General features: G+C 40.5%; 3 protein-coding genes across 4 annotated transcripts; 2 read left to right on the top strand and 1 right to left on the bottom strand.

Annotated features, from left to right (window-relative positions):
- Positions 1–519: 519 nt before the first annotated feature.
- Positions 520–15,359, bottom strand: LOC121617970 (calpain-2 catalytic subunit-like). 2 transcript variants are annotated; one of them, XM_041953180.1, is made up of 22 exons: positions 15,258–15,359; positions 14,254–14,510; positions 12,741–12,810; positions 12,540–12,658; positions 12,043–12,176; positions 11,760–11,934; positions 10,881–10,955; positions 10,574–10,659; positions 10,055–10,129; positions 8,310–8,470; positions 6,711–6,865; positions 4,879–4,890; positions 4,558–4,766; positions 4,344–4,383; positions 4,094–4,168; positions 3,046–3,103; positions 2,816–2,877; positions 2,568–2,636; positions 2,348–2,426; positions 1,796–1,912; positions 1,544–1,596; positions 520–891 (listed from the first exon to the last, which is right to left on the bottom strand). In XM_041953180.1, exons 2-22 carry the CDS (start codon positions 14,488–14,490, stop codon positions 865–867), a joined length of 2,088 nt encoding a protein of 695 aa, XP_041809114.1. In that variant the 5' UTR covers positions 14,491–14,510; positions 15,258–15,359; the 3' UTR covers positions 520–864. The 2 variants fall into 2 exon arrangements, with proteins under 2 accessions (XP_041809114.1, XP_041809116.1); XM_041953182.1 differs by lacking the exons at positions 520–891; positions 1,544–1,596; positions 1,796–1,912 and having other exon boundaries at positions 2,347–2,426; positions 2,568–2,683; positions 2,801–2,877.
- Positions 15,360–20,098: 4,739 nt separating this feature from the next.
- LOC121618974 (complement component C1q receptor) lies at positions 20,099–23,582 on the top strand. The gene has a single exon (XM_041954633.1). The coding sequence runs from the start codon at positions 20,195–20,197 to the stop codon at positions 21,911–21,913; it is 1,719 nt and encodes a 572-aa protein (XP_041810567.1). The 5' UTR covers positions 20,099–20,194; the 3' UTR covers positions 21,914–23,582.
- Positions 23,583–23,760: 178 nt separating this feature from the next.
- Positions 23,761–25,960, top strand: LOC121618975 (thrombomodulin-like). The gene has a single exon (XM_041954634.1). It carries the CDS (start codon positions 23,867–23,869, stop codon positions 24,980–24,982), a length of 1,116 nt encoding a protein of 371 aa, XP_041810568.1. The 5' UTR covers positions 23,761–23,866; the 3' UTR covers positions 24,983–25,960.
- The last annotated feature ends 1,300 nt before the right edge of the window (positions 25,961–27,260 follow it).

Genomic DNA, 27,260 nt, shown 5'->3' with positions numbered 1-27,260 from the left:
AAGGAAATATGGCCATGTAGTTTAATTTCCCATTATTCAATCATACAGAGCATAAAGGGAAAGGGACAACTTGGAATTTGTTGTGCAGCCCTGTTGTATTATGACAAATAAGGGAATCTTAAACCTTAAATCTATACGACTGAACAATCGCATGGAGCAAGAAGTTATTCAACATTATGAAATAAATGATTTTACCGATCACTGTCAAATCAAGCACTACACTGTATGATTTTTTCCTAATGTTATGTGATCAGTCAGGTGGACCTCAGGGTTAGGGTGTGTTGCCAAAGAAAAGTATCTGGGTTTTGATTGAAGTAATGAATATGTTACTAAAGGTCAGAATGTTTGCCTGTGATAAAATCACTTGCTGATAATTAACTCAGTAAATCAGTAATAATAATAGTAAATAACTGTAAAATGCGGAAAGGAGGAGGACGACATACAATAAAGCTTAATAACCCTTTACAGGTACACAGATTCTGACAGAAGGTTTTCACTTTTCATTTATTTATTTATTTATTCAAAAGTGCAGAAAATGGTTTGTCGCTAAAAATGAAATCTGAAATGTGTTTGTATAATGTCTTCATTTGGTAAATCACAGATTGAAATGACAAGCCTACATCATAGTTCGACTAGCAATACAAAAAATCAGCAACTCAGCCTACCATTCAACAACAATCAATAAGATCTTCAGTCTAAAAAGAAAACATCCTTCATTTACAGTTCATGCTGTGTAATAGCTTGTTTGAAGAGGAGTACATCTTATATTTATGGTGCAATTTGGCCAAAGACAAGGAAACGTTCTTTTGAAGTATCCACTCCTGTATCCCCGGATGCATTGTGCAGTCCATCCAGCTTGTTAGGTTACGTGTACATTGAAATGTAAATCCACTGAAAATAAAAAGGGAGGCATGTTATTAATGCAACACATACACAGCTGAAGAGAAAACGTATATTTCTAAATGTAACAGCAGAGTGAGAGAGCAGAGAGTGTAGGACGCCTCGTGGCTTTGCAGTGTGTGACAGGGGGCTGAGGGCCCACAGAGGAAGACGCTGGCCACCCCGCTCAGCGTAGCATGGGCCGCAGCTGGAGCTGATAGTCAGAGGCAGCAGCCATGAGAAGCTGCTGTCAGACTCTCTGTGCCTCTGCTGGAAAGACGGGGAGTCCAGTGGAGCTCTGACAGTCACCAGAAGCACATTTATGCCCCCTTGAGAGCGTCACCATGTGGGTACCTGTGTTGTAGCTGAGCTTGAGGCTCTACGACAAGAGGCTCCTCCTGTGAGGGAGTCTTTGTACTGACATAGCTGCAGCCCTGCTGTTTGTCAATGTTGCTCTTCATAGGCCCGAAATATCCTGATAAACTCTGAATATAGCACAGTTATCAGTGGGCTCCACATCTACGGCGGCAGCTTCATAAATGTCATATGCCAACATCTATGTGTATGTCTGTGTGTTGTGTACAGCAAAAAAAAAGAGAAAGAGCCAGTGTGGAGTTCCTTTGTAACAGCTGTGGTGTGTGAAGAGAAGAATACATTTTACTACCTCTGACTCGCGAAGATTCATGGCTTTTCCGTCAGACAGTTGCTTGAAGATTTCTGTTGAGCAAAACACAAATTGCATCACCTTCAACCAGAAGGTTTGTAAATTCGATCACAAGACTTCACTGCTTGCCTTCTAACTGGGAACTTTAATTCCTTCGAAGGATCATGAGGATGAGAGTATGAGGATATGTATGTGGAGTGGTAGACAGTAACTTCTTATATACTGTTATCGTCATCATTTGACCTCACTTACTGTACATGCAGTCCAGGCGAAGGATGAGACTGATGAAGCTCTCCAACGTCATGTGTCTAGAGTTGGAGCTGTAGCGCAGAGCCATCAAATTGAGCAAGTCATCGCTGACCCTCATTCCTGTTCAGTACACACAGAGCAAGAGTTCAGGAGCTGGACTGATCTTACTCTTCTAATCTCTTGGCGTTATATCTTTGCACAAGCCCAATTTCCAGCATCAACACATGCTACATGATAGCAGCAATGAGGTCTTGCAATGCTGTGCTTATGCCTCGTCTTTGTAGTGCTCCTACTGGTCATTATTAAATCTATCAAACTGAACCAAATCATACCTAATACCTAAAACTACCCAAGTAATGGAGTTTGTTGGCAGTGCTACTTATCAGACTCAGCCAAACTGGTCTGTGTATGCATTTTGTAGATAAGGCTTCATTTAATAGTTTCTTTGTTGAAAAGGTACCTTCTTGCACACTGTATTTTTTTTTTATTTCCCAGTGTTGTTTGGGGCTGACTTGTATAGGGCATGCCGATTCATAATCAAGCATAGCAGTCTACCTGAAGCTATGAATGCATTCCTCAGCTCGCTCAGAGACAGCGTTCCTGTCCGAGAAACATCAGTGGAGAAGAAAATGTCCTTGAAAAAGAAGAAAACACCAACAATAACCATCTTCCATATCTATGTTTAGATGCATGCGGTAATGTGGGTAAATATTACAAAAAATCGCAACTCTTCTGTTCAGAGTGAAATGTGTGAGCTGGACTTCGTCCCTTTTACCTTGTATCTGACAACCTTGTTCCACAAACGAACGAATTCCTCGCCATTCAGCTTGCCGGTGATCGATGTCTTTTTAACCCCACATTAAGGCAACAAAGCCACACATGTGGGCTGACCTTCAAATCGAGTGTGTTAGATCAACAAAAAGGCTTGGCACAAAAAAAGCATGTCTATGATTCTTTCTCTGATTTACAGCGTGTAAGTTAGACCAAATCCTAATAAATATCACACACATCACAACAGGATACATCCATCAGCGCCACCATGCTGCGACAGGCATCAATGCTGAAGCCTCCAGATTTCAAGTCTCCTAAAAACAATAAATTAAAAAAAGGAAGAAAAATCAGGCAGCATGAAACATGAAGCTCAGTGTCTTGGCAAAATATAGCAGTGTTCACACATTTAAGACTATTACAGTGTATTCTAATGCTCATTGAGCTTCTGCTGTCTGTCCAGCCTGTTGACATTTCATACAAACCTTTCAGGATATTGTCATTTAGAAGCCTCTGGAGCTGCTCAGCATCCACTTCGTCATACTGGAAGTGAAAACAAGATATAATGGACTGTGGTAAACTTTCTCTTTAGCTTTCAGTAGTGAGTTTTCTGTCAGTCACATGTCAAGACAACACCAACAAAAACCTGTCCCCACACCCAGCTAGCGAAGACGGCTATTGTACCTTGTGGGTTGCTATGATTGCTAATTATCTCTCTTTTATGCTAAAAGAGGAAATCATTGCAGGCTACATCAGCAGAACTCCGCAACAAGCTGAACATCAAGCGAGTTAGACAAAATATGACCTTATAACGTTGGCAGAGCAACGTTAGCATCCATTTGAGTCGTGTTTTTCGCCCACTTGATGAACTAATGTGTAATATTTTCTGTCTTTTAGCTCTTTTTAGGTCTCCACCAACTTCTAAGTGAAATATCGGTCTTATTAGCTGCTAAATTCTCCACTATGTTCACCAGCTAGCTGCTAACTTACAGCGACCAGACGTTGCGGTTTGTCCGGGATTGTCCCAGTTTCAGGCTGGGAATATCAACAAATATCTGTAAAACACTAAAATGTCTCAGTTTTCAAATTCACTGCCAAATTGTAAAATAACATATGTAACATTACACTTTTCTTTTCAGCGCGAATGTAGACGTTGATCATGTTCTCTCCCACTCAGTATTAGCTAACCCAATATCAGCACATATCTGAATGAACTGATCGGCCTGTATGTTTGTCAATCAATGGGCCGTTGCCACGATTGTTGCTGGCCTGTAAGTCATAGGCAAGTGTCACAGGCTATGATGTTTTCAGGAAATAACGGTTCGCTGTCATGAGGAAGAGAAACCCTCCTCTGTAAAACACCTGTCAGTGGGTTGGGGGTTTGAAAATATGGCCATCACATTGTTCATGTATAAAAAATATTGATTAAATTGGTGGATTTTTAAATACATTTTTGATAAAAGGTACCATAATCAGACTCAATAACCATAAAATATTCTTGTGACTGAGACATGTTTGTGAGGCAAATATTACCTTGTCTGAGAACTGCTGGAAAAGATCTTTCTTATTGTCATCATCCTGTCCATTTATGTCCATTTTGTTTGTATACTGTGAGACAGTATAAGAGGAATTTTACTCTGAATGAAATGCAATTGTTAAAATATATGTCACATACACTTGCAATAAAATAAAGAACACATCTCAACATCAGAATGAACAGTATTGAGCATAATACATATAATATATAATACATATAATACATATAATATTAAATCCTTCACACCTCTTCAACTGGCTCATGTTTATGCTCAGCAGAGTTTTCACTGTTGGGAAAAACCAAAGACATTCCACATCCGATTAGTGTGATTTCCTTTCTCTTAATATGAAACACCAGTAATGTGTGGCACACGTCACGCAGATTATTTTTGGATGATTACGCATCCTGACATGTGTGACTTCGTGATGCATCAAAACAGTGAGACGAGCAGTGAGCATACTAGCCGTGGGTCTCCGTTTTGGAGAGGATGGTCAGGAGGAAGGAGGCTGTCTCGTTGGGGTTGAAGGTGGACGGCACAATCAGGTATTCACCAGGCTTCAGCACAAAGAACTCCATCACCTCCCGTGAGTTCAAGAAGGTTTTAGTTTGGGCGACAGGTGAGCGGCTGCTGAAGAAAGAGGCGGGGAACTTCCCGCTCTGCCCCTTGTACTGTGATAATAAATGGACAGTTAAGATCTCTGTAGTTTATTTTGTTTACCAGAGCTGCACAATGGGCAGAGAAAGTTTCTTGTAAATAAGGATCGGGATAAAAGTCTCTTACTTGTTCAGTCACCTTGAGGGAAATTGGTGGAAGACGAGTTCATGTTGGGGACAAAAAGCAATCAGTTCAATAAATAACAATTTTTAGTTAGAATAACATCTTATCATTAGATGCGTACTGTTACTTGAAATGAAAAACACACTCTGACCAGGACTTAAACCTGCCTTGCCAAATGTTGTCCCACCGATGAACAGGTTGCACAGGCTTTGACTTTGATCGTGCATTTGCTGTGTTTACTTTAGATTTACTGTAACCCTCCTTTGACCAATTAAGGCAGTCCCTTGAAAAGTCTGACATGTTTGCGCATCTGTCAAAGGCTGACTGTTGAAAGCCTCCTCAACCTGACCCAACCTTCATTTAGTCATTCACTTATTATTTTTTAATCTTCTATAATTCTCACGACTTACAATGATTATTATTAATCATATAGCCACTCGTGTGAAATCATGCCAATGAAACTGCCCGTTTGTGCCAAGCACAAAAGTGGCGTCATTCCCCCATTGGACCTGGCTGTGCATGCTCATTAATTACTTTTGAATGAGCGTCGCTGTAGGAAGTTGGGTAAACCGATGTTACAGTGAAAATATATGTGTTTAGGGAAACCTGAATATCTGAGAATAATTGGAATAGAAAAACTTGGAATATGCTGCATGATCACTTACAAAAAGTTTCATGAACATTTTGATATTGTTTTGTTATGTTGATGAAGATTTTCATACAATCAAACCTTGTTTTTGACATACAATGAGGTTGTAGGTTGGTTGTATAACTAAACATTTCGCATCTCATCTGAGCAGCTTCCTTCATTCTAACTGACTGGACCATGACCTGGATCACTGAGACTGTTCACAAACTTTTTGATAGGGTCAGGGGTTAGGGGTTTGGGTTAAGGTTAGGGGTCAGGGTCAGGGTTATGGTGTCCATTTTTTCAGCAACATACATTCAGTATATTTACATTCTTTAATTTCCTCTCTATGTAGTATTTTTTTAAATCATAAGTGGTGAAGCCCACCATACCTAAACTGGATTTAAATCACCTTTGCAAGCAAGAGGGATTCACAGACAATGATGCATGTACAGTATGTAATCCACTGTAACAGTTTGAGCTTTCATCTCAGTGATATCAGCCTCATTGTTTACTGTTCACTCTTCTACAGCCGTATCAGAGCTGTATTCGGTTACAGCAAACGGAAACTGAACATTGCTATAACTGAACATCCTGCTGCTTCCCATTAAAAGTGTCCAACTGGCAAATCGCATGGTTGATTTAGAATAAAACAGGAAAAAACAATTTATTTGTTACTGCAGACTACTATTGTTCATCAAAAATGCATTTGCAAAACAAGACATTTCTATTTTTGTCTTTTTCTTGTCAGTGGATCAGTTTTACATATTGCAGGCGATTTCATTAGCTGGTAAAGAGCATTTTCAGGGTAAGCATACAGGCCTATGTGGTTTTCTACATGGTCCTGACATGACTACTGGCCTTCACATCAGCTGAAAGTTTACATGAGCTGCTAAACAAATGTGGCCATAGCAATTTACTAGCACAGAAAATAGCATATTTCTTCTTTTAAATAGTCCAAAGCCAAATAGCCAATAGGCCTTTATATATGATTTTTTTTGTTTGTTTGTTTTTGGACAGCTTTTTGCTGCAGCAGTAGTATTCCAGTATATTCAACATGATGGCACGAAATGCTCAAAACTATGGTCTACGTCAAGATAGTTTCACCTAATCTGACAACTTCACATCCGTTCCATGTCTACTGTATGCATGACATATCGATAACTGTCCAAACGCTGTGACAGAAACAATAAAGGTTAACATGTACCTCAAATATACAGAATCCAATGTGGAGACTTTGGACCAGGCGTCTGTTCCTTTTGTCGGGCTTTTGCATGAGAGACACCAGCATGTTTTTTTCACCGGGTGCCAAGTTTTCACCGTCAACCTTGACCCGATACTGTGGATTAGTCCAGAAACTCTCTGAAGGCAGAGAAGCAAGATTTATCTGCACTGTATCATTTTGCAAGAGTCATCAAGTTGGAACTGTTGTCAAAATGCCAATTTACCTTTTACCGAATCTATACTATCATAGTTTATACTAGAGCATTTGTGAACTGTTCACTTATTCTCGACTATATGACTTTGAAAGTCAAGTCGTTGCATGAAATTAAGTTTTCTATTAAAGTTACACTGGCAGCTGCAGCTTTCCACTGTTCTGCTTTTACTCCATGGTAATTGCTGGTGTGAGCAAGATAAGGTACTGTGTAAAATAATGTTATAGTCCTGTCTTATCTTATCTACTCTGTTTTATACGATTTTGCTTTCTGTATTCTGCATTTTGGCCAATGTATGACCAAGAGACCTTCTTCCAATTACACCATGTTGTTTGGTAACTTTCAGGACAAAAAAGCAAAAATCATTTAGTTCAGTGCCTGTGAGGATGACTGATTTCCTGACTGTACAGCTTACTTTTTTTAATGCTCACTATATGAACATTGTATACAGGAGCCACCTCTAAAAAGCCAGGTCGACCACACTGTTGAAGCAATACATTTTGGGTTCCTGCAGTTCATGTAAGAGCTGAACACAAATTGAAAGCATTCAGAAGGAGCATTAATGAAGCAAATGGTGTTAATAATATTACTTGTTGCTCTGCTTGACCTATTGTAAATGATTTCACAGCATTTTGAAATCTCTTACTTTGATGAGTTAAATTTTATCTGATACAACCAACAGCTAGAAAAATTCAAACAAAGTGACAGTTTCACTCATCAATGTGGATATTGGCTCTCACCCAAAACACTTTTTACCATGTCATGCCTCTGGTCCTGTGTGTGTGTGTGCATGCGTGCTTGCGTGTGTGTGTGTGTGTGTGCATGCGTTCCAATTTTTTTTTTGCACATTTGTGACTTTATGCTCAAGGACCTCTCGTGATCAACAATAAACAAAAAATCTATTCAAATTTTATTGACTGCTCTGTTTTACGTTATTTCACCACTGACTGCTGACTCCTCACTCCTCTTAACCTGCCTCTAAGGACTGCAAGCGATCAACAACTGCTTCAGTTTGCAGCCAGACACACCTGCCGGCACAGGCTGGCTATGGTGTCATCTTAATCCATGCATCACTGGCAGAGAGATGCACTCTGCTGAGTGCACTATTCTAGCTTTACTATTATTATTATTTAAGGACCATAATAACAATTAAGGTTTATTCTGTTCTAAATAATTTATTTTTGACATTTTGATTTGCCACTGCCTTGACAAAAGAGAAACAAAAAGACAACAAAACAAAAAAATATTGATCTATGTTGCAGAACCAAACTACCAAATTGTGGTAAATGCTGATATGACCACTTGCTTCTATGGTATGACAAATCATATCAAGTTTTATTATATTTAAGTCCATGTATACTTGGAAGTACCTCTGTTATTCATGCATCCTCCAGCAGTGGTTCCTGCAACCCATCTGCCCTCATGGGAGGAGGTCTTCCACTGACAAGAGGAGTTTCCGTCAAGGAAGTCGGGACACAGGGAGCAGATGTCGAGATCTGAGTAGAATTTACAGAGGTCTTCCAGGGTCATCCTGTCGATATCAGAGATTAACTTTGATTATATATAATTTGTTTTCTGACTTCTGAAAATGTGGCTCCCTAAACTTGAGAAAGACAGTGCAAGAGTCATACAGAAAAATATATTCCTCGTGTATCAGTCAGTGTAATACGTGCAGATGAAATCTTTTATATTCCCAAACCCTTTAAACACGCCTGTGACTGTATTCATTAATGCAAGGCAAAGCTACACTCTCTCGGGGAACATGCTTTTTTGCCTTACTAGAATAAATTGTAATTGCACATCCACTACAGTAGGTGGCAGTGGCGCTCTCATTGTCAGAGTGTGCGCAGGGAGGATTAGCTCTATTGTGTACGTTCTTCTTCTTTTTTTTTTTTTTTTGCACGCCACGAACATGCGCACATACAGCACAGAGCGGGAGATATGAAGTGCAGTGAACAATCCCTCAAGAGACACTAAGGAAAAAATCATAGTTAAAATATGTAACAGGGATGAAAAGAAAGGTGGATAGTGAGACAAACGAAAGTCACCAGAAAGCTAAGACGAGGAAATGTGACGAAGCGCATGTAGCGCCTGGCTTCACTGTGACAACGGTGGGAGACGAGGGGAGACCGGTGTGTTACTGTGTCTAAAAATGTTGGCAGCGGTCAGCATGAAGCCAAATAAATTAAAGCGTCACTTAAAGACGTTGCACCGTAATCATGCCGATAAACCAGTTTTTTCAGCGAAAACGTGTCGGATATTGCCAGCAATCATCCCACTTTGTGAACGCTTTGCACGCTCTTCCTCCTTTTGCGACATCATATCTCTGAGACTGGCTTCTCTGCTGCTGCTGCGCTGAGGACCAGGTACAGGCCCAGCTGAGCACTGAGCACTGAGCAGGAGCTGAGAGCTGCAGTGTCCTCATTCAATCCCCGCTTCAAAGAGCTGTGCACTGCAAAACGTGCTCATTGTAGCCATCAATTCAGAATTCCTCATATTGATAAAAACAAAAAAGAAATCAGCACAAATTGTTTTATTCATTTGTTGGTGTTTGTTTTGTAGGTTAAAGTATCTTGCTGTTCAATTTGAATGTTTTGTTATTTATTGATTTTTTTTATCATTCTATTTTTCAGTATCAAATGGCAGTCGGTCAAAAAATGTTTATAGTTTAAACAAGGATTACATTTTTTTAATTTCAAGCAAATTGATGCACTTTAAATCATTTCTCTTACAGACTAAAAAACAATGTTGATAAAGTTATTCTTTGTTATAAGTTGATCTGTGTTTCTTTCTTGTTTGTTTTCTGTAACGTTAATAAGAATACAATTTTATGCAGAGGTGTACTTATAACAATTTTATAGACAGATGATATTTATAGTCGCGGTGCAGACTCGGAGGGGGTCGCGAAATGTTTTCATCCTTTTGTTTAAAATGCATTGTGTCTTAATTTATTTAAATATATATATATATATATATATATATATATATATATATATATATATAGTGCAATTTTAAAGCATAATTCTGAGTATCTTATGTTTTAAATATATCATACCATGTAGACGTTAGTGGGAAAACACTGAAAACTTGCTAACATTTGGTGACATTTGCTTACCAAAACTCTCCATCATCGGCCACAGAAAGGCACATTTCACGGTCTTGAGCGCTCACGGTATTCCACAGAGATGATCTTCAAGACAGTGAGAGAGGAAACAGATTATGTGATTGTCAGTGCTTTTCAGCACTCAGAGGCAGGTCACAACGCATATCTTGTGGCTTTTGCGAGTACAGTGCTTGTGTTATTTTCTTTGGAGGAAAAGCCAATGTTTTAAACTGCCTTTGAGGTAAGACATGACAGTGGATTACTTCACTGGCAAAACCAGTTAAGAATCTCTTACAGGAAGATTATAAGAAGACAGGCCTCAGTTACACCTTTTCCAAATGACCTTTATGTTATTACCCATGGAAATGTGCAGTAAATACCACTAAAGAGATCACATTCAAAAAAGCAAAAAACACCTGGGGGTTAGCAGACCTATTGGCTTCTGCTGAAAGTAGATACAAACAGTGGTGAAATGCATTGTTAAGAAATGTATGTTTGCATGTGTTGTCACCGAGTGGGAGTCATTCTCACCGATCACTCCAGTCTCCCTGCCACTCTCCTCTTCCCCAGGGGTTCCACAAACGCACCAGGTTCACTAGTTTTCCATAGCTCACCATCTGACCAGCAACCATGATGATGGACAACACCATTGTTATGTACCATACATAAAAATAAGCAATAAATCATTTCAATAAATCATTTGCAAAGTTCAGTGCCAGTAGAAGTTTAAAAGCCTGGTTGCTAGTTGTTGGCAATAGCTATAATATTTATGATTACGAATTGTTGGCACAGTTATTTCCAATTCCAAATGCAGTGTTAATTCCAAATGTAAATTCACCTGTGTCACACCCGTGATAGTGTAGGCATGGCCCTGGACCAATCCGTTCTGCAATACAGTGTTGGCAGATGTCGCCTACAAGCCAAAGACATTCATCATTGCTCAAAGCTCACTGACCTACAAAAGTACAAAATCAATAGAAATTATGCAGTTTATGTGTTGTGCAAATAATTTGAAGACACATCCAAAAGTAACATCGAAACAGTTAACTGAAGGCTAAAGTGCAAACAAAAAGGTTTGGGTTAACTTTAAGCGATATTTCGTCATTTTGGGAAATACCCTTTCAGGCCAAGAGTTAGATGAGAAGGCTTATACCACTCTCATGTCTGTGCAGTAAATGTGAAGCTACAACAGCACAAAGACTGTGCGGGAGGCTCTCAGCCATGGATATCCGGATATAGACTTCAAGATGCTGCCCATTCATGAATGAAAATCTCTTCCTGGTTGCATAAAGCAAGTTTTGCAGCTTCTCGGTTTGCTTCTGTGCTGTGTCCCACTGCACATGCTCAGCAGCGTTTGTCCCGCTGGCCCCACTAGTTCAGTCCATAGACTTCACATTGAGATGATGCCACGCACATCAAAATAAAACCTCTTTTATTTTTAAAACCTTTTCCATGAATAGTTGGGTAGCTGTGGCTTCATAATGGACAGATATCACAGTGGTGATGAGCTTTTCATCTAATTCTAGACAAGATATTGAAAAATAATTTCCCAATATATCAATCTATCCCATTAGGCAAAACAAACCCTGAAGAAGGTTTGCCTCGACTTCAACTCACTGCTTGAGAAATATACCTTACTCCATATGCACTTTTTTTTTTACAAGAAGCATGAAAAAAAAACAGTTCTTGCTGGTTTGTGTACTATATTTGTACTTACCCCTTGAGGTGTACCACAGCCCATCAGTGACCTGGATTTACCAGCTCTGCACAACAGCTCCCACAGGTTTGGAGGAGGGTCTGACAGCTGGACACAGATGTGAACACCACCAGTGAAGTCCACCATGGCCTCCGCAAGAGTTCCAGCATTCATGTCGGCATAGGAACCACACACCCTGGCACAGGTGGAGGTGAAGTTTTTACATGTACTCCAGAAATAAGACAAAACGTATGCTAAGAAAACACAGTTACGTCTGAGAAAATATGCACTTTGCTTTCCGTACTTGGCATAAGCTTTCTCCAGCAAAGCAGGCCAGAACTCATTGCGGTTTTTGGAGTGAACAAAGATGAGCCTCCCATTGATTGTTGGTAGCTTGTCGTCAATGACGACATCCACCCAGTTTCCAAATCTCCAGAACTGAATGGTTAAAGGGAATGTAAAAGTTTTCTTTTAAAATCAGATCCATGTACGAGCAACTGACTGACAACAACTTAAGTTCTGTGTCAATATGTTATCAGTAAATATTTGTAGGTTGGCAAAAGTATTTCTTTTTCACATTATTTTTCAAAATAAATTATGAATTTCTGTGAATAATTTACCCCAAAAATATATAATAAATTATTTATGGAGCACGTTGTGCAAACGTCATTTTGAAATGATGCCAAATTATGATGATGGCATCGAATTGCATCCCATGCTCTGTCAGACTTTCTGTAATGTACTGTGCAGTCAGTCAGTGGTCAGTTATTGAAGCAAAAGTGTGCAGTTTATTGTGTTTACCCTGAAGTGGAACAGCCCACAGTAGTTCTCACCAAACGTTTGCTCAAGAGGGACAACTTGCCCGAGGACGTGAGTCTGGAATGTCAGAGCTCCGATGGATGCGAGAAACCAGCAGTTTCCTGAGTAAAGGATGGTCACTGAGTTATCAGAGAGGCAAGAAGGCACAAGAGTACAATATTATGAAGGAAGGAATTTCCTTACCAAGATCTCCTTGACCGAAGTCAAACCTGGAGATCCCGTCAAGTACGAAGGAAGGATTAGGAGCAATTTTCTGAAACAGAGGGAGGGTCAATCAATCAAAGTATTCAGGTCCATCTTAATAAAATACTCACATGCCCACATGTTCACTGAAATATGTGTTGGTCACTGTAATCACTTCTGTAGAGAAACCACTCATTCCACACAAAAAATGACATTCCTATATTCAGCTGAAGTCTGAGGGAGCCAGATTTAGTGGGCATCCTCCAGAGGTACAGTGTTTTTAGTGTGAAATTTCCCCTTTGTGTTGCATCACAGCAACCAACTGAGCAAACCAGACTGTGAGGAATACTGCCCAGAAAGGGCTTACTTCAAGGCCATTATGGAGAGCATGTACAGTGCAAATTCAAGCACATGGGGGAATTGTATTTAGGTGGACATGAAAAAAATCTGAACCTGTCATTTAATATTTAAAAATAAGCATATCAACGCAGGAACTGTATGGAAATTATTAAGGTGTGATGGTGGTGTCAGCATTTTGTGGGATTTGTTTTGTGATAAAAATTGAATCCGTACTTTAAAATAGAACAGACGATTATACTCATATCTCTGTGTCAAGGCTTCATTTTTCCCATCATAATCAACCAGTAGCTAATAGAACAAATATGTCTATGTTAGAAACATAGAATACACATTGATGTTCATAGTTATTGATGATTGAACATTATTAAATACCATGGCATGTTTTCACCAAGCCAGAGCTACAGTAACGTTAAATGTGTCCATTAAAGTTATGACATACAGTCCTGTTATTAAAGGACCAGTGTGTAGGATGTAATGGCCATATACTGGCAGAAATGGAATATAATATTCACAGCCATGTTTTCATGACTGTATAATCACCTGAAAATAGCCCCTGTTTCTACAAACCAAAGACTGACTGTGAAGCATATTTCGCTGCCACTGCAGGCTCTCCTGCATGCTTGAAAAGGGAAGGTGAGGCGAGGGGTATTAAGTTGGTTGCAATCTGCAACCTCACTGCGAGGTAGCACTAAAATTTGGGATTGTTCTGGGTAGGTTCAAAGAAGCTTTAATAATCCTGAGGAAAGCCATGTGGAAAAGTGAAACATTCTGTAAGGTTTAGCCTCACTCAGCCCAATATTTCTTTTACTGGTGTTTCTGGATGATTTTATTCAGGAAACTGTTGCCTCAACCAGAAGGTGGTGCGACAGCCATTCAAAAAATGAAAAATAATCCCACAAAAAACTGAACATGTGCTGTCACAGCCAGACACCCAACCTACCTGTCATTGGACTGTGGAAGGCAAGTTATTCAAACGGGGAGAACATGCAAATTACACTGTAGCCTGTCAGTCAAGGTGAGTGTGAACGCAGAGCCTCACTGTGAGCTGAAAGTGTTAAACACTGATAGATGCCAGGTTTTAACAGTAGCTGGATAAGTTGATAAAATATTAACATTTACTTCAATATAGGTTGAACCCTTCCAAAACACTCACCGCTGGTCTAAGCCACACCACACTGTTCAGCATAGAGGGGCTCAGTATCCCTGAACCGATGGAGTTCCTGTGTGGGGGGAACATCTCGTCTATGTACCTCACTCCTCGAGTGATGCAGTACTGTTGCAGCTGCTCATAGTCTTGGTTGAAGAACTTCACAGGGTTGGCGACGCTCCCTTGGCCATCTTGCTTGTTACGGGCATCCATGATGTTCAGACACACGCCGGGAGGAGGCATTGTTGCAGTGTTGAGAGGCTCTGTTAAGAAAAATTAGGCCAAGAACCATTTTGACATTTACAAGGATTTTGCGCACAAAGTAGAGCTATGCAGATGGCTTTAATAAAGAAATTAAAGGAAAAACCAGCCCACAGTAAAAGTAAGACATTGGTCCACCACAAGCTGCCGGGACAGCTCGGTGCACTTTGGTATAGATTATAATGTTCTTCCAAAAGATACTGAAGTGATCAAATAGCTAATCACACTTGTGCTCGGAGCAGGAATAACCTGTTACACTGTGTTGCAAAAACGGGGAATCAAGATGACATATATCTCAGAGGGTGTAGGCTCAACATATAACATATATTTTCTTAACCAAGATAAGAGGCCTCAGGTGCTCTCTTAAAGCCATTCAGTGACCCTTTGTGCCCAGTATGAAAGCATCTGCATGAGATGTTTTTCACACAATTTTCCATGTTTTTCCTTTGATTTGTCACCTGCATCAGATAAAGACTATGAACCATGCAAAAACTGCTGCAGTTCAACAGAAAAAAAAGCTTCCTGTAATTTAAGAAGAGCCCAAAGTATTAGTAAAAGTAAGCCAGAGACAACTTTTTCACTAGAGACCACGAACACTTCATTCTGTTAAAATGTAAACTAAAACATGCTAACGTGGGCTGCGTGGTTTTTCCTGCAGTACGAGGTGAAGCTGTATGCAAATATGCAGCAACCAGCTAAATTTTGAAATCTGTGTCAACTAAAGTGTTATTGGCTTTTGAAGGACTTACCTTAACAGCTCAAACAGAGAGAGAGAGAGAGAGGGTCTGTGGATCTGCAGGTAAGATTGAGGAGCCCTCGCCTCTTAAATAATGCCTGTTAACGCTTGAGGCTACCAGGGTTTCTAAAGTGTTTCTCAAGAACATATATAAATTATCTCCGAACAAACCCCGCCTGCGGTTACTTGGAGCGCAATCTTGTGGTACCGTAGGCTCCTGTATGAGAGAGATAGAGAGAGAGAGAGAGAGAGAGAGAGAGAGAGAGAGAGAGAGAGAGTTTTACTTTCGATAGAAAGACCTTGCAACCAGTACAAGTTGATATTTATTGCCTGAGAAAAAGCATGACCTGCTTTGTTTATGTGTTTATTATATGCACATTTATCTACTGTGTACGGGAGTGCTTGTCAATGATTAGTCAGCACATAAAGCTGCCACATTAACAGCCTAGGCCGCTTGCCATTGCACTGCCGTCTGGCTGTGCATCCTGTTACACTAAGTGCAAACCTTAGCTGCCAGTATTTACAAAAGGTTTGATACTGTGATTAAAGGCAGGTGTGTTTACTTTTACATGAAGCTTTCATACCCTGTGGCTGAATATCTCTGTTGCCAGGAAGAAACCAAAATTAACATCAGCCAGTAAATTCAGATGCGGCAGGCAGCTGTCGTCTTTGATTCAGCAGAGATTGACTTCATAGGAACAGAGGAAAAAGTACTGATAATGGCCATGATTATTTGTGACCTATAACTGATAATAAACCCTCTCTGGATTTTAGCCATAATCATGTGTGCCAGGCATCATAAAGCAAAACTTTATTTAATGTGCAGAAAAGAGTCTCCGTTCAGGAAATGTCGTTCCCAGAAAATAGAATAATTCAAAATCCAAGCTTGAATTGCAGATGACCTGTAGAGTGTGAACCGCGCTGCATTTTAAGGATAAAGTTAAAATCAAGGTTTGATGCTTGTGGGAGAAACAGGTCACTGCAGCAGTCTTTGTGATTATGTCTCATTCACTCCCTGCATCTCATCTTGCTGTTGTATAGCTTGATTTCATTTTTCATCTTTCTGCTCAGCATGTCAATATGAATCAAACCATTTTGTTCTACTATTCATTCCATATTCTGTTCTTCTTCTGCATGTTGTTTCTCCTTAATTTCGCTGTTGCTTCTTATAATATCCTCCGTCTGCCTGTCCATCACAGAAGTCTTCCAACTTAATGCTTGGTCATCGTGCAAATACTTCAACAGGAGACACAGACAGCTCTGAGTATTTTCAGCAAACAATAAGCAACAATAGCATGTATTATTTTATGGTGTGGTCAGGCCATGTTGTGCAACTGGGTCAAGTGTTGACCCATTTGTTGACTGCTGCTTATTAATGCACTCCTTTAATTGACCAAGTGGCTGCTCATGCTCATATTCCAGAGAACACAGATATGGTGGTGAACACAGATGCTGTATAGTGACCAATGAAAGGAGCCGATGCATCGCTCGCCATTCAAGACAAGCTCAGCTCTCCATCGCTTTATAGCAGGGGCTGAGACGCCTCGCTCATGTCATCAGAGAACAGAGATTACGGGACGCAGCCCACAGATCAGTCAGTCAGTCTCAATATTATGAACTGAAACATGGCACATTGAAACATGGGACACAAATGTGTCACAGGATTTTATATATAAATGACAGCCCACAGAAATGTGTATCAGTTCACACAAAATAGGTTCTATATGGAAAACAAATCCCCATAAAAAAAAAAAAAAAAAGATTTGTACCCTCGAATCTACACAAACGTGATACATGAAACAGCTAACCTATTCTGTCAATAGGGAACAATATCTGCCTACAGGCACCAATAGTTGTACAACTTGTTAATTAAGTTCAGTTGTCTTGCTGCAACTTGAAGCAGCCAGCGGAGAAACTCGTCTTGTGTAGCTTCAATCACACATTTGCTGATTATACTAAGACACTCATGTATAAATTGCCAAAGAAAATGAACCAGTTGTTGTGGAAATTGTCAATCCTGACATGCTGTAACATGAATTCTACTGTATATACACCAGGTATGTCACAGTATACTCTCATGAGACACGTGTAATTATCCGATCCAGTCCTGCAAGCTGATTCTAGTATGGCGGTACTTTCCCATGTGCGTGCCATTGTGATCACTGGGTGAACGGCTGCACTGTAATATTGTGAGAATGACAGGAATAATCCACTAATTTCAAAGGTCAGTTCACTTTATTGCAAAAAGTTTTCTTGGACCTACTTTCTGGTAAACAATAGTCCTTTTGAGTGGCAGCATGTTTCTGTAATAGCTACCACTTGGCTGGCCTCACCATGGGAGACGGCACAAACCACAGCTTGGCATGCCTCCACTTCTTGAGAACGAAGTCTAATGATTGCCGCTGGGTATTATCATTACATGTTTTCTCACAGAGAGTCTGACAGACTTCACTTGCACACTTGGGAATATAAAGGCAATGCACGAATGGGGCATCATGATGAGAAACCACTGAAAATCTCAGCTCTTATGATATCCTGATTCATGTTTGTGTGTTGTTAGTGATGCGTTCCAAACCTGAAACATTGCTGGGTCTTCATAGTTATTTGCAGCTGAACTCTCATATGGATATTTTCCTATTGTACTTGCATTTGGTTAAGTTTAGACTACTTGAAACGTGGTTATGTTAAGGTAAAATTCCTCAAATCCCACCTCCCTCCCGACCATACAGCCACTAAGACTTGCTAGTGCCACAACAGTGAATCTTGGCCAGCTGCCAACCTGCGAGCATGCCATACTATATTTACAGGAACATGCGACCAAAGAGGAAGTGTGGCTAATGTGAATCGATGCCACAAGCCACTGGGATGTGTCGTTGCTCATCAGGCTTATCAAGACCAAGATTCTGCAGCCATGCCAGTGGCACTGCGTGATTGTGTTCGGAGCTAAATGCTGCCGTCAGGGTTGACTGCTGAACGAGAGACCTTGTCAGCACACGTGGTGTACGATGCAGGGCAGCACATTGTTGTTATAACCACTAAAACTACCTCATGTCTCATTCACATGTAAGAAAACATCACAATAGTTAAAGTAAACAACGAACATGGCTATTGTCACAGCTGTCAACTTCCATGTTAGCAGGCCTGTTGGGAAATTTTGGCTGCACTTTCTCTGCCATTCTTGTGCAACTAGCTCGCTATTGCTTTAGCAATATATCTGCCTAGCTTTGAGGAAGACTCCAGTCATAAGTAATGAGTGCACAGGCAGAGTGTGCACGGATAGGCAGATACGTAGGTAGACAGGCAGGTAGGCTATAATAGACCTGCAACGTCCACAGTCACCAAATTCTTATTTTTTTCTTGCTTCTACTCTGCCTAGCTTTGCATGAAAGTAGCAATACAAGAACAAAAATAACCCATTATAAATAAGTACAAATACTTAAGTATCATCAGCACAATATGGGAAAAGCTAGTAAACAGAGCTATTTCAGAAAACTGGACTGTTACACTGCAAACTGTAAACGGAGCACAAGTAAGTGCTGTTATGTGAGCCAGATAAACCGTGATAGCGTTTGACTGATATGACTTTGTCAAGGAAGGTCCTAATACACTGACACAGAGGGAAAGTCTTTGATGGAAATGAAACAATCCGTCTATAGGGATTTCTTTGAAGTGGCCTCTATTTAATTGCCCGTGTGAGCTCAGTGGGTGGAGGGATGTCTCACTCTATAGTATTTCCTGTGATTGTGGTTGGGGCACTTCCTGAGTTTAAAAAATACAGGAAATGTTGTCTGGATTCACATGAATGTCCTTGGAACTTGCCATCCAAAGTAGTACAACCAGGCTAATTAAACACACACAAGGTGTTACACAAGTGTGCCATACAGTCTGTATAAACCCACACTACTCCTGCTCATGGCAGCAACTGTTTTAGTTCACTTTGCATTTCTGTCCACCTGAAGGGCATCCCTCTATCTCATACATGCTATAACCTGGGCAATATTACACTCATTTTTCCTTAAATACTACACCATGCATATATATTTTATTTCCACTGTGACACATGTATATATTTATCTACTGTGCAATAGTATATATATATCTATTTATTTTCACCTTCTTATTTTGTATTCTGTATTTTTTTATTTTCCACTGCCTTTGTTATTGCTATTTTATTGATGCTGCCTGTAACACCAAATAACCCCAGCTGGGAATTAATAAGATCTTATCTTGTCTTAGAAGTACAAAGCAATGGCATAAGTAAGAAATTCATACCTTCCGTGAGAGTCTAAATTTGGCCACTAAGCCCACAGAAGCAAATCATTAAAGGTCTTATCTTGACTGAGGATCATGCATTTAGAGGCACAATGCATTTTTTAAAAACTTTTTACATACTAACGTGCAGATAGTGTGGCAAATAATGTAATATACAATTTATGAGAGTAAATGTCCAGGGTTATTTTATATTATAACTCTAAAGGATAATGTTTGGTTGTGGCAGCAGAGTGGCAAAGGGCACGGGTTCATTCCCTGCAGCAGCTATTGTGTGTCAATCCGCAGTGTCCATTTATAATGTCAAAGTGCCTCTGAGACTCTGACCCCAGCATGTTCATGTATTGTAATGCACCACAATTAAGGGAGTCAGCTTAAATGCCTAAAACCTACTGTGGCCGGAGACATCTGGAGAAGCAGTCAAAACACTGCGTAGCCTGCCATTGTTTTGTATTTCAGAACGGAACAGGTCACCGGGGAGGAGAAAAAAAGAACCCATAACTGATGCTAAACATGGTTTCCGTCTTTAGTTTGTGTCCCAAACAGGATACAGGAGCATGAATGTTCGTTTCAGACCCACACCACTTGTTTTTGGCGACGAATGGACAACCACATATTGGTCACATTTTACTGCAAAACTCCTAGGGACCTTCTGGATATGCTCTTATTTTGTTGATCTCTATGGCAATTATGTTTTTGATTATTCTACTGCTGCTCATCACCAGCTTTGAGGGTGTCTCTGGGGGCGAGCATGAGACATTATGCACCTCTAACGCCTGTTTCACCCTGCATATGGAGAGGGGGAGCTTTGAGAAGGCCCGTCAGAGCTGTGTCCACAATGGAGGTTATCTGATGACAGTCAGAGACAGAGAAGAAGAGGATGTGCTGCGCTCTCTTCTCTCACGGATCCAAAGACAACGTCAGGACAGGGCACTTAGATTTTGGATTGGATTAAAACTGCACAGAGGGGACTGTGTGGTTAGCAAGGCTCTTAGGGGGTTTAAGTGGGTATCTGGGGAGGAAGATACCCACTACTCCAACTGGGAAAAAGAACCCATCTCCACATGCACAGAGGAGAGATGTGTGAGGATTCATTACTCTGTATCAGGAGAGAACCAACTGAAATGGACTGCTGGACCTTGCAAAAGCCCTGCTTTTTATGCATGTAAGTTTTACTTTAAAGGAATGTGCAAACCTTTGGTTCTGTTGGGACCTGGACAAATAAACTACACAGCGCCCTTCTCAGAAGAGCCACAAAGAACCGAAATGCAATCATTTCCACTCGGAACATATGCTGACATCTTATGTAGCGACCAGCAGGCTCACTACTCTGTGTGCATGGGGATGGACGGTAGCTATCGCTGGAACATCCCCGGCCCCTTCTGCAAAACAGGAGAGCAAAGTTGCACGATCAACAACGGCGGATGTGAACATTTGTGCCATCAGGATGCAGCAGAGGTTCGATGCTTTTGTAAAGAAGGTTACAGCCTGGGTGAGGATGGATTCACTTGCAGGATAAAAGACCCGTGCGGCGCTGACACCTGTGAGCATCAATGCGCGATGGGGGAGTCTGGATATTCCTGCCAATGTCCAGATGGCTTCAAACTGGATGCAAACCAGCGCAGCTGCTCTGACATTGATGAGTGCCAGTCACAAGCCTGCGGGCATCATTTGTGCGTAAATGCTCACGGCAGTTACACATGTGTATGTAAAGACGGCTACAAAATGGTGGACGGTAAATGCAGCGATAGAGATGAGTGCAGCGAACTGACATGTGACCACAGGTGCTCGAACAGTATCGGGTCCTTCTCTTGTCACTGCAATCCAGGCTTCTCTTTATCCAAGGATGGCCACTCATGTGTGGACATAGATGAATGCATCAGTAATCGCTGTCAGTTCAAATGTGTCAACACTGTAGGCAGCTTCTTGTGTGCCTGCCCGCAAGGCTTCCACATGATGAGCAATGGATCGACTTGTGCTCCAGATACGACAGAAATATCAGCTGTGTCATCAGATGACCCAGCTGAGGAGGAAACGCAGGAAAACTTCACAGAGTCTCTGACCAGAACCATAGTCGAGCTGCAACACCAGTCCCCTCACACTGATGCTCCGCTTCCTGACCTGGTGAACGTCACGCACGGTGATGAGCAGAGCAACACATCCTTGGTGACAAGTTTTGCCAAGACAATTAATTCCAAGGTGATAATCTGCGTCCTCGGCTCAGTCATTCCTCTGCTGCTTTTGGTCGCAGTGACTCTGGCTATTGCCATTTTTCGATGCAGCCGCTCCAAAAAAGAAGCCAAGAAGAACACCACTACAGATGGGTACTGCTGGGTTTCCTCTGGTTTGGATCCGCGTTTAGAGAAACTATATGAGTCCATCTTGACTGACGACCTATGATTGACAGTGATGGAGAAGACTGCCTACATGGATTCTTATGTTTATTTATGTAATTTATGTTCTTTCAACCTTTCTAGGTTAGGCTATGTGTTGTTGTAACATTATAACATATGAAGTCACAGATCAGAAAAAAACTATTGGCCGTCAGAAGGTGATTTGTCTTCATTGTGGCTCACAAGTTAAAATACATACAGCATATACAGCAGAAGCATGGTTGGTAAAAGTGTGGTGTGGTGTTTGTTGGTGCAAAAGGTCAGTTATGGGGGGCTGTGAGGGGTCTGTGTAATCAGGGTACAGTGAGCAGATGGAGAGAACTGACAGTTTAGACTGGGTGCCAGATGATTCGGGAAAGTTTTGATTTGAGTTTAACAGTGAGAAAGTTGGACCAGGGTGTACTGTTGAAAGTGAGCATTTTAATGGTAGTCATGTCAGTGAGCTAATTTTGTAAATAGTTTTGTCTAAACTGGCCACATTTTTCTGCTATTTTAGCAATAGACTGTGGTAATGTACCACTGCCTGTTCACTAAACCTGTGATCAAGAACATGTTGTCTTTAGTGCATCATTCAGATGTCATCAAAAGATTATACATTATGTACATCTTTCTATGCCACATGGGAGTGGTGAAAGAATTCAGATTGTTAACTTAAAGGACTGATGTGTTAGATTTCGGGGGATCTATTGGCAGAATATAGTAGAAATGGAATAAAATATTCATTGTTGTTTTCATCAGTGTGTAATCACCTTAAAACAAAAATCTTTGTATTTTCGTTATCTTAGAAAAAGCTCTTTATATCTACAGAGGGAGCGGGTCCTCTTCCACTGCCAACCACAACCAAAGAGTGACTCTGGAGAACGTCTTTCACTTTTTCACATTTTTACTGGCCACAGTGAAGGAGGCTGAGGTGAGCAGTCTTCGGTAGGTTGCAATGTCCTACCTCGCCGCTAGATGTCACTAAATCCTACACACTGGACCTCTTAAACCTGCAAAACAGATTTTTTTTGGCCACTTGGGGGCAGCAGAAACAGTTTTTTATGGCAACATTCACTGATTATCACCTTTTAAGCTGATAGGGTGAACCTGTCGCTTATTTACAGCAGTTGTGCAAGAATATCATTAGTTTGTAGTCTTGTTTCTGGCCATCAGGTGTACATAAATCCATAATGTCAGCTCTCTTCAATCTCTGTGTTTGGTCTCTACCAACCCTGGCTCTTAAGCTGCTAAAATGTTCCACAATGTTCATCGGCTATTTGCTAATTGTGTCTTTCTGCTATTTGATGCTATGCAGGTAGCTTTTTTTTTTTTTATTTGAAGCTAAACAATGAGGTGAAACTCACCATAAGGCTCTGTAAAGCCAAGTGGAGCCGCAGATTCAGGTGATAATTCTCTGTGGGTTCATCACGACGAGCAAACCCTTTCACACTGTCACATTGTTTTCACATTGTCAGATACACTGTTGTTGTAGAAATGCATCAAGTACATGTAGTGGAGCAAAAAGTACAATATTTGCATCTGAAATTTAGTGGAAAAAAACTGCAGGCTATCAAAATACTTACTTTCCACCTCTGCCACAGGATGTGTTCGTGCACAGGCCAACTTACAACTTCCAATACATTTTACTTGCAGAATATTGGTGTTAATGTGATGTAATAAAAATACGTAAACCAGAGTGTCAAATAAATATGTGTTAGGTGATAACAAAGTCATGCTATGACACAAAACCGAAATAAATAGTTTGTTCTGAAATCTCAATAGGTTTTCCTGTATTTGTTGTGATGGTCGCCTTCACCAACCTCGGAAAAGAACAGCAGGCCAACTTTATCTCTTTTCCTTCCTGTCTTTAACTCGGTCATTGTCCTGAGGGGTGTTGCTTCCTGAGTAGGTAGCCACGGACTCTAAATATCTCCACGACTTTGCCCAGCCAGCATTACAAGAACATATACTGCACATCACCATGACTGTGTTAGTGCCAGTGAAGGTAATAAAGATGACAATTTTGATGTCAGTTATTTTTTTGCTGTCTATTAAGACAGGATTATGCATGAAGCAGACTGACACCTGTAGGCCTTTTTGTACTGGGAGCGACTGCATAACTTTACATCACGACAGAGCGGATTTTAAAACAGCTCAGGAAGCGTGCCGTGACAGACGTGGAGAGCTGGTGACATTTCAGCTTGCAGATGACCATATCGTTGACATTTTGAGTCAAGAATTGTATGGAAACTTCTGGATTGGACTGCGTTTACCACTTGGCGCCTGCAGCAACCTTTCGACTCCACTGAGAGGCTATGAGTGGGCCTCTGGTCCTATGCACAGGAGCTTTATTCCATCCTTGAAGACCTGGAAAGACAGCGTTGAAGTCTGCTCTCCACGCTGCGTGTCACTTTCGAACGATCAAAAGTGGACAGAGAGGTCGTGCTCGGACAAAATTAGCGGGTTTCTGTGCAGAGCGAAGCACAAAGATGCATGCCAGGCACAAGAATTATCAGATTCAAATGTTTTCCAGAGTTCTGACGGCTGTTCAAGTGGCCCTTGTGAGCATACGTGCACAGTTGTAAAAGGAGGTTATAAATGCTCTTGTTTCAGAGGATTTATCCCAGACAGCAAGGATCCCAGGCGGTGCAAAATGTACTGCGCACAACAGACATGCCCCGTGATATGTGACGGACACAGTGACAGTGAATGCAGCTGTCCTGATGGCTTTATAAAAAATGACAAATTTTGTGAGGACATCGATGAATGCGTGATGGATGGATGTGATCAGGAGTGTAAAAACACATTTGGAAGTTTTGAGTGCTCCTGCAGAGAGGGATTTGTACTTAAAGATCAAGTGAAATGCATCAACGCGACTCCTATTGTCATAGGTGCTGTTAAACCAGCCGCCACTAATAACACGCTGACGGGTTCTTCTGCTCCTGCTGGTGGTTTTGTCTGGATCTGGATTTCTGTTGTCATTGCTGTGGTAGTTTTTATAATCGTGATACGGTTTTATGTTGTTAAGCGTCAGAAGCACAGGGAACAGAGCTCCAGTCAACAGTCTTCTGCTCCTGTGGACAATATCGAGTGTTAAATGCAGTCCAACAAATGATGAACACTAACTCTGAGGTATTTACAATTTGAGAGACTTGTGTACTCACTCATGACATTTATCAGATGACTGCAGTAGTTTTTGATTCTCTGATTCTTGAATTTAGGTAAAATGCATCCTAAAATCTTAATAATGTCAATATATATGAATGATTAATGAATGAATGATGATTATTTGAAAGGCGGGGGGGCTTTTTTTAGCAATCGAATTCACTTCATATAAGCATTATTATGCATTTGCAGCAGTAACATACAAGACATATTAATGTTGTACTGTTTTGAAATACTGCTTGATAGTTGAAAAATCGAAATTGTTCTCGTTTTCTGAGAACTTTCATATTTGAAATGTTAATCTGCAAAAAAGTTAAGTAAAACTGCCAGACGAACAGTCAGCAGCAGCAGCAAAAGGTAAGATAGAGCTGAGTCGAGAAGAGTCTCTCAAAATGGAAATCCTCAGGGGAAGTGCCAGCGTGACTGTGTTCTCTTCAGGACTGACTTTGTTTTTATAGAATAAACATTAATGTTTGCACCTATGCATGTAGCTGTTCATTCATTCATAACACCAACTCATTGTTGGCATCGTTCTTGTCCTTAGAGCGCCATCTACTGTTCTTTTGAGCAAATTGCTGAAACAGGGGGGAAAACCAACCACCAACACAACAGGGAAACATTACTTCCTGATTTCCTAACAAAACTTTTTATTTTGAAATCGGCTGCTACATTAAAACAGATGTAAACTTTCAGACGTGCATACTTATTTTCTAGTGAATCCTCATGTGTTGACAATTATTTGATGGCCAATCATTGCTCATTGCAGCATGCTGGGAGATCTTTGGTAAGACAACCATCAGATTTCCAGACGACACAATTTGAAAGGCAAAAGAGACTGTTTTTGGTGAAGGACATTTTTATGTATAACATAAGGAAGAGCACAAAAATAAATGATCAAATTTTTAACACCTGTGCGATTTTATTTCAGTTAAAATAAAAAAAAATGTTTCAATAGTTCACGTGCAGTCATGGCTTAATGGGGACACTCTGTTTTCCTACTATGACAAGTCATATTGTCTTCTGCATCATTTCCATACTGTTAAGTGTTGTCATCTGGTTTTAATTTGGGGTTTAAAGCTACCTTTTCATCAGCCTTATTTCCAGAACTGAAATTAAAAGTCTGTCAATCTGATGACTATTGCAACTGCACTGTAAGGTGCAAAAAGTGTATTCTCCCATTGTCCACTATTGGAGTCTCCAATAGTGCTATCAGTTCAAAAGTCATGTTCAATTAGCCTTTTATTGGTATTTTATTGGTATTGGTAAATTAATAATCCAGCAGAATAAAGGGAGTCTGTTAAACTTCTTTCACTAGGCCTTAAATCATATGTAGTTGTACATCCTGCAGTACAGGAAAGTGTTGTGCAGAATGTTACAAGTTATCATTTGATTTCCAACAAAGCTACAGTCACCAGTGGTACCAGTGACAGCTCTGCGTCAATTTCAGCTTCTGTTTTACCAATAACAGCATGTTGAAAGTGACAGTTTTGTTAAGTCTTTTGCCTATTGCATTATCTATTGCTAAAAGCTTTTCTACTTACTGAGTAAATACTCCGCACTTACTGTTTTGCACCCTGTTTTGCATCAGTTTGATGAAAATGCAGTGTTGATGCTTTAAATCATGATAGTCTTGCAGCAATTCGACAAATACAGCATTACTAGAATTATATTGCAAGTACCACAACTGGTTCATATGGCCAGCTGGACTTCTTTCTTCTACAGATTCAACACACCGTTCTCAGAGATTTAAATCTTTACTTGCTACTGTAGTTTTGCATTCTGGGATTTCTTAATTTTCCTCTTAATTTAATAGATCCTCTTCATCTGATCTGCTAGGATCCCTCCTCTCCTCACTGGTTATAAGGAAACATCAGAACACAGATAGACCTGAACCAAACCTCACAATTCACAAGTCTTCATCTTCCACTAGATACTACAACTGAGACATATTTTCATGGCAGAGCCTAACTAACCACCAATAACCAACTACCACCTATTCACAATTGCCTATAGCAGAGTAGGAAGTCCCTATGGTTCCAAAACAGGGGTTAATCTGAGTCCTAGATATATACCAAGCAGGAGGGAAAACCTTGACCGTCACAGAATGCTGGCTTTATCTCTTTCACTCCCTATAGGTCTATAAAAATGTATTTCCTCTTTTCTCCCAGAAAAAAGCACAGCAGATAAGACAGTATGTAACTAGTGAGGAA

This window comes from Chelmon rostratus, chromosome 15 (assembly GCF_017976325.1).
Source record: "Chelmon rostratus isolate fCheRos1 chromosome 15, fCheRos1.pri, whole genome shotgun sequence".
Taxonomy (NCBI): Eukaryota; Metazoa; Chordata; class Actinopteri; order Chaetodontiformes; family Chaetodontidae; genus Chelmon; species Chelmon rostratus.
Note: the sequence above shows the minus strand (reverse complement) of the source record. Positions and strands in the feature narration are given on the sequence as shown.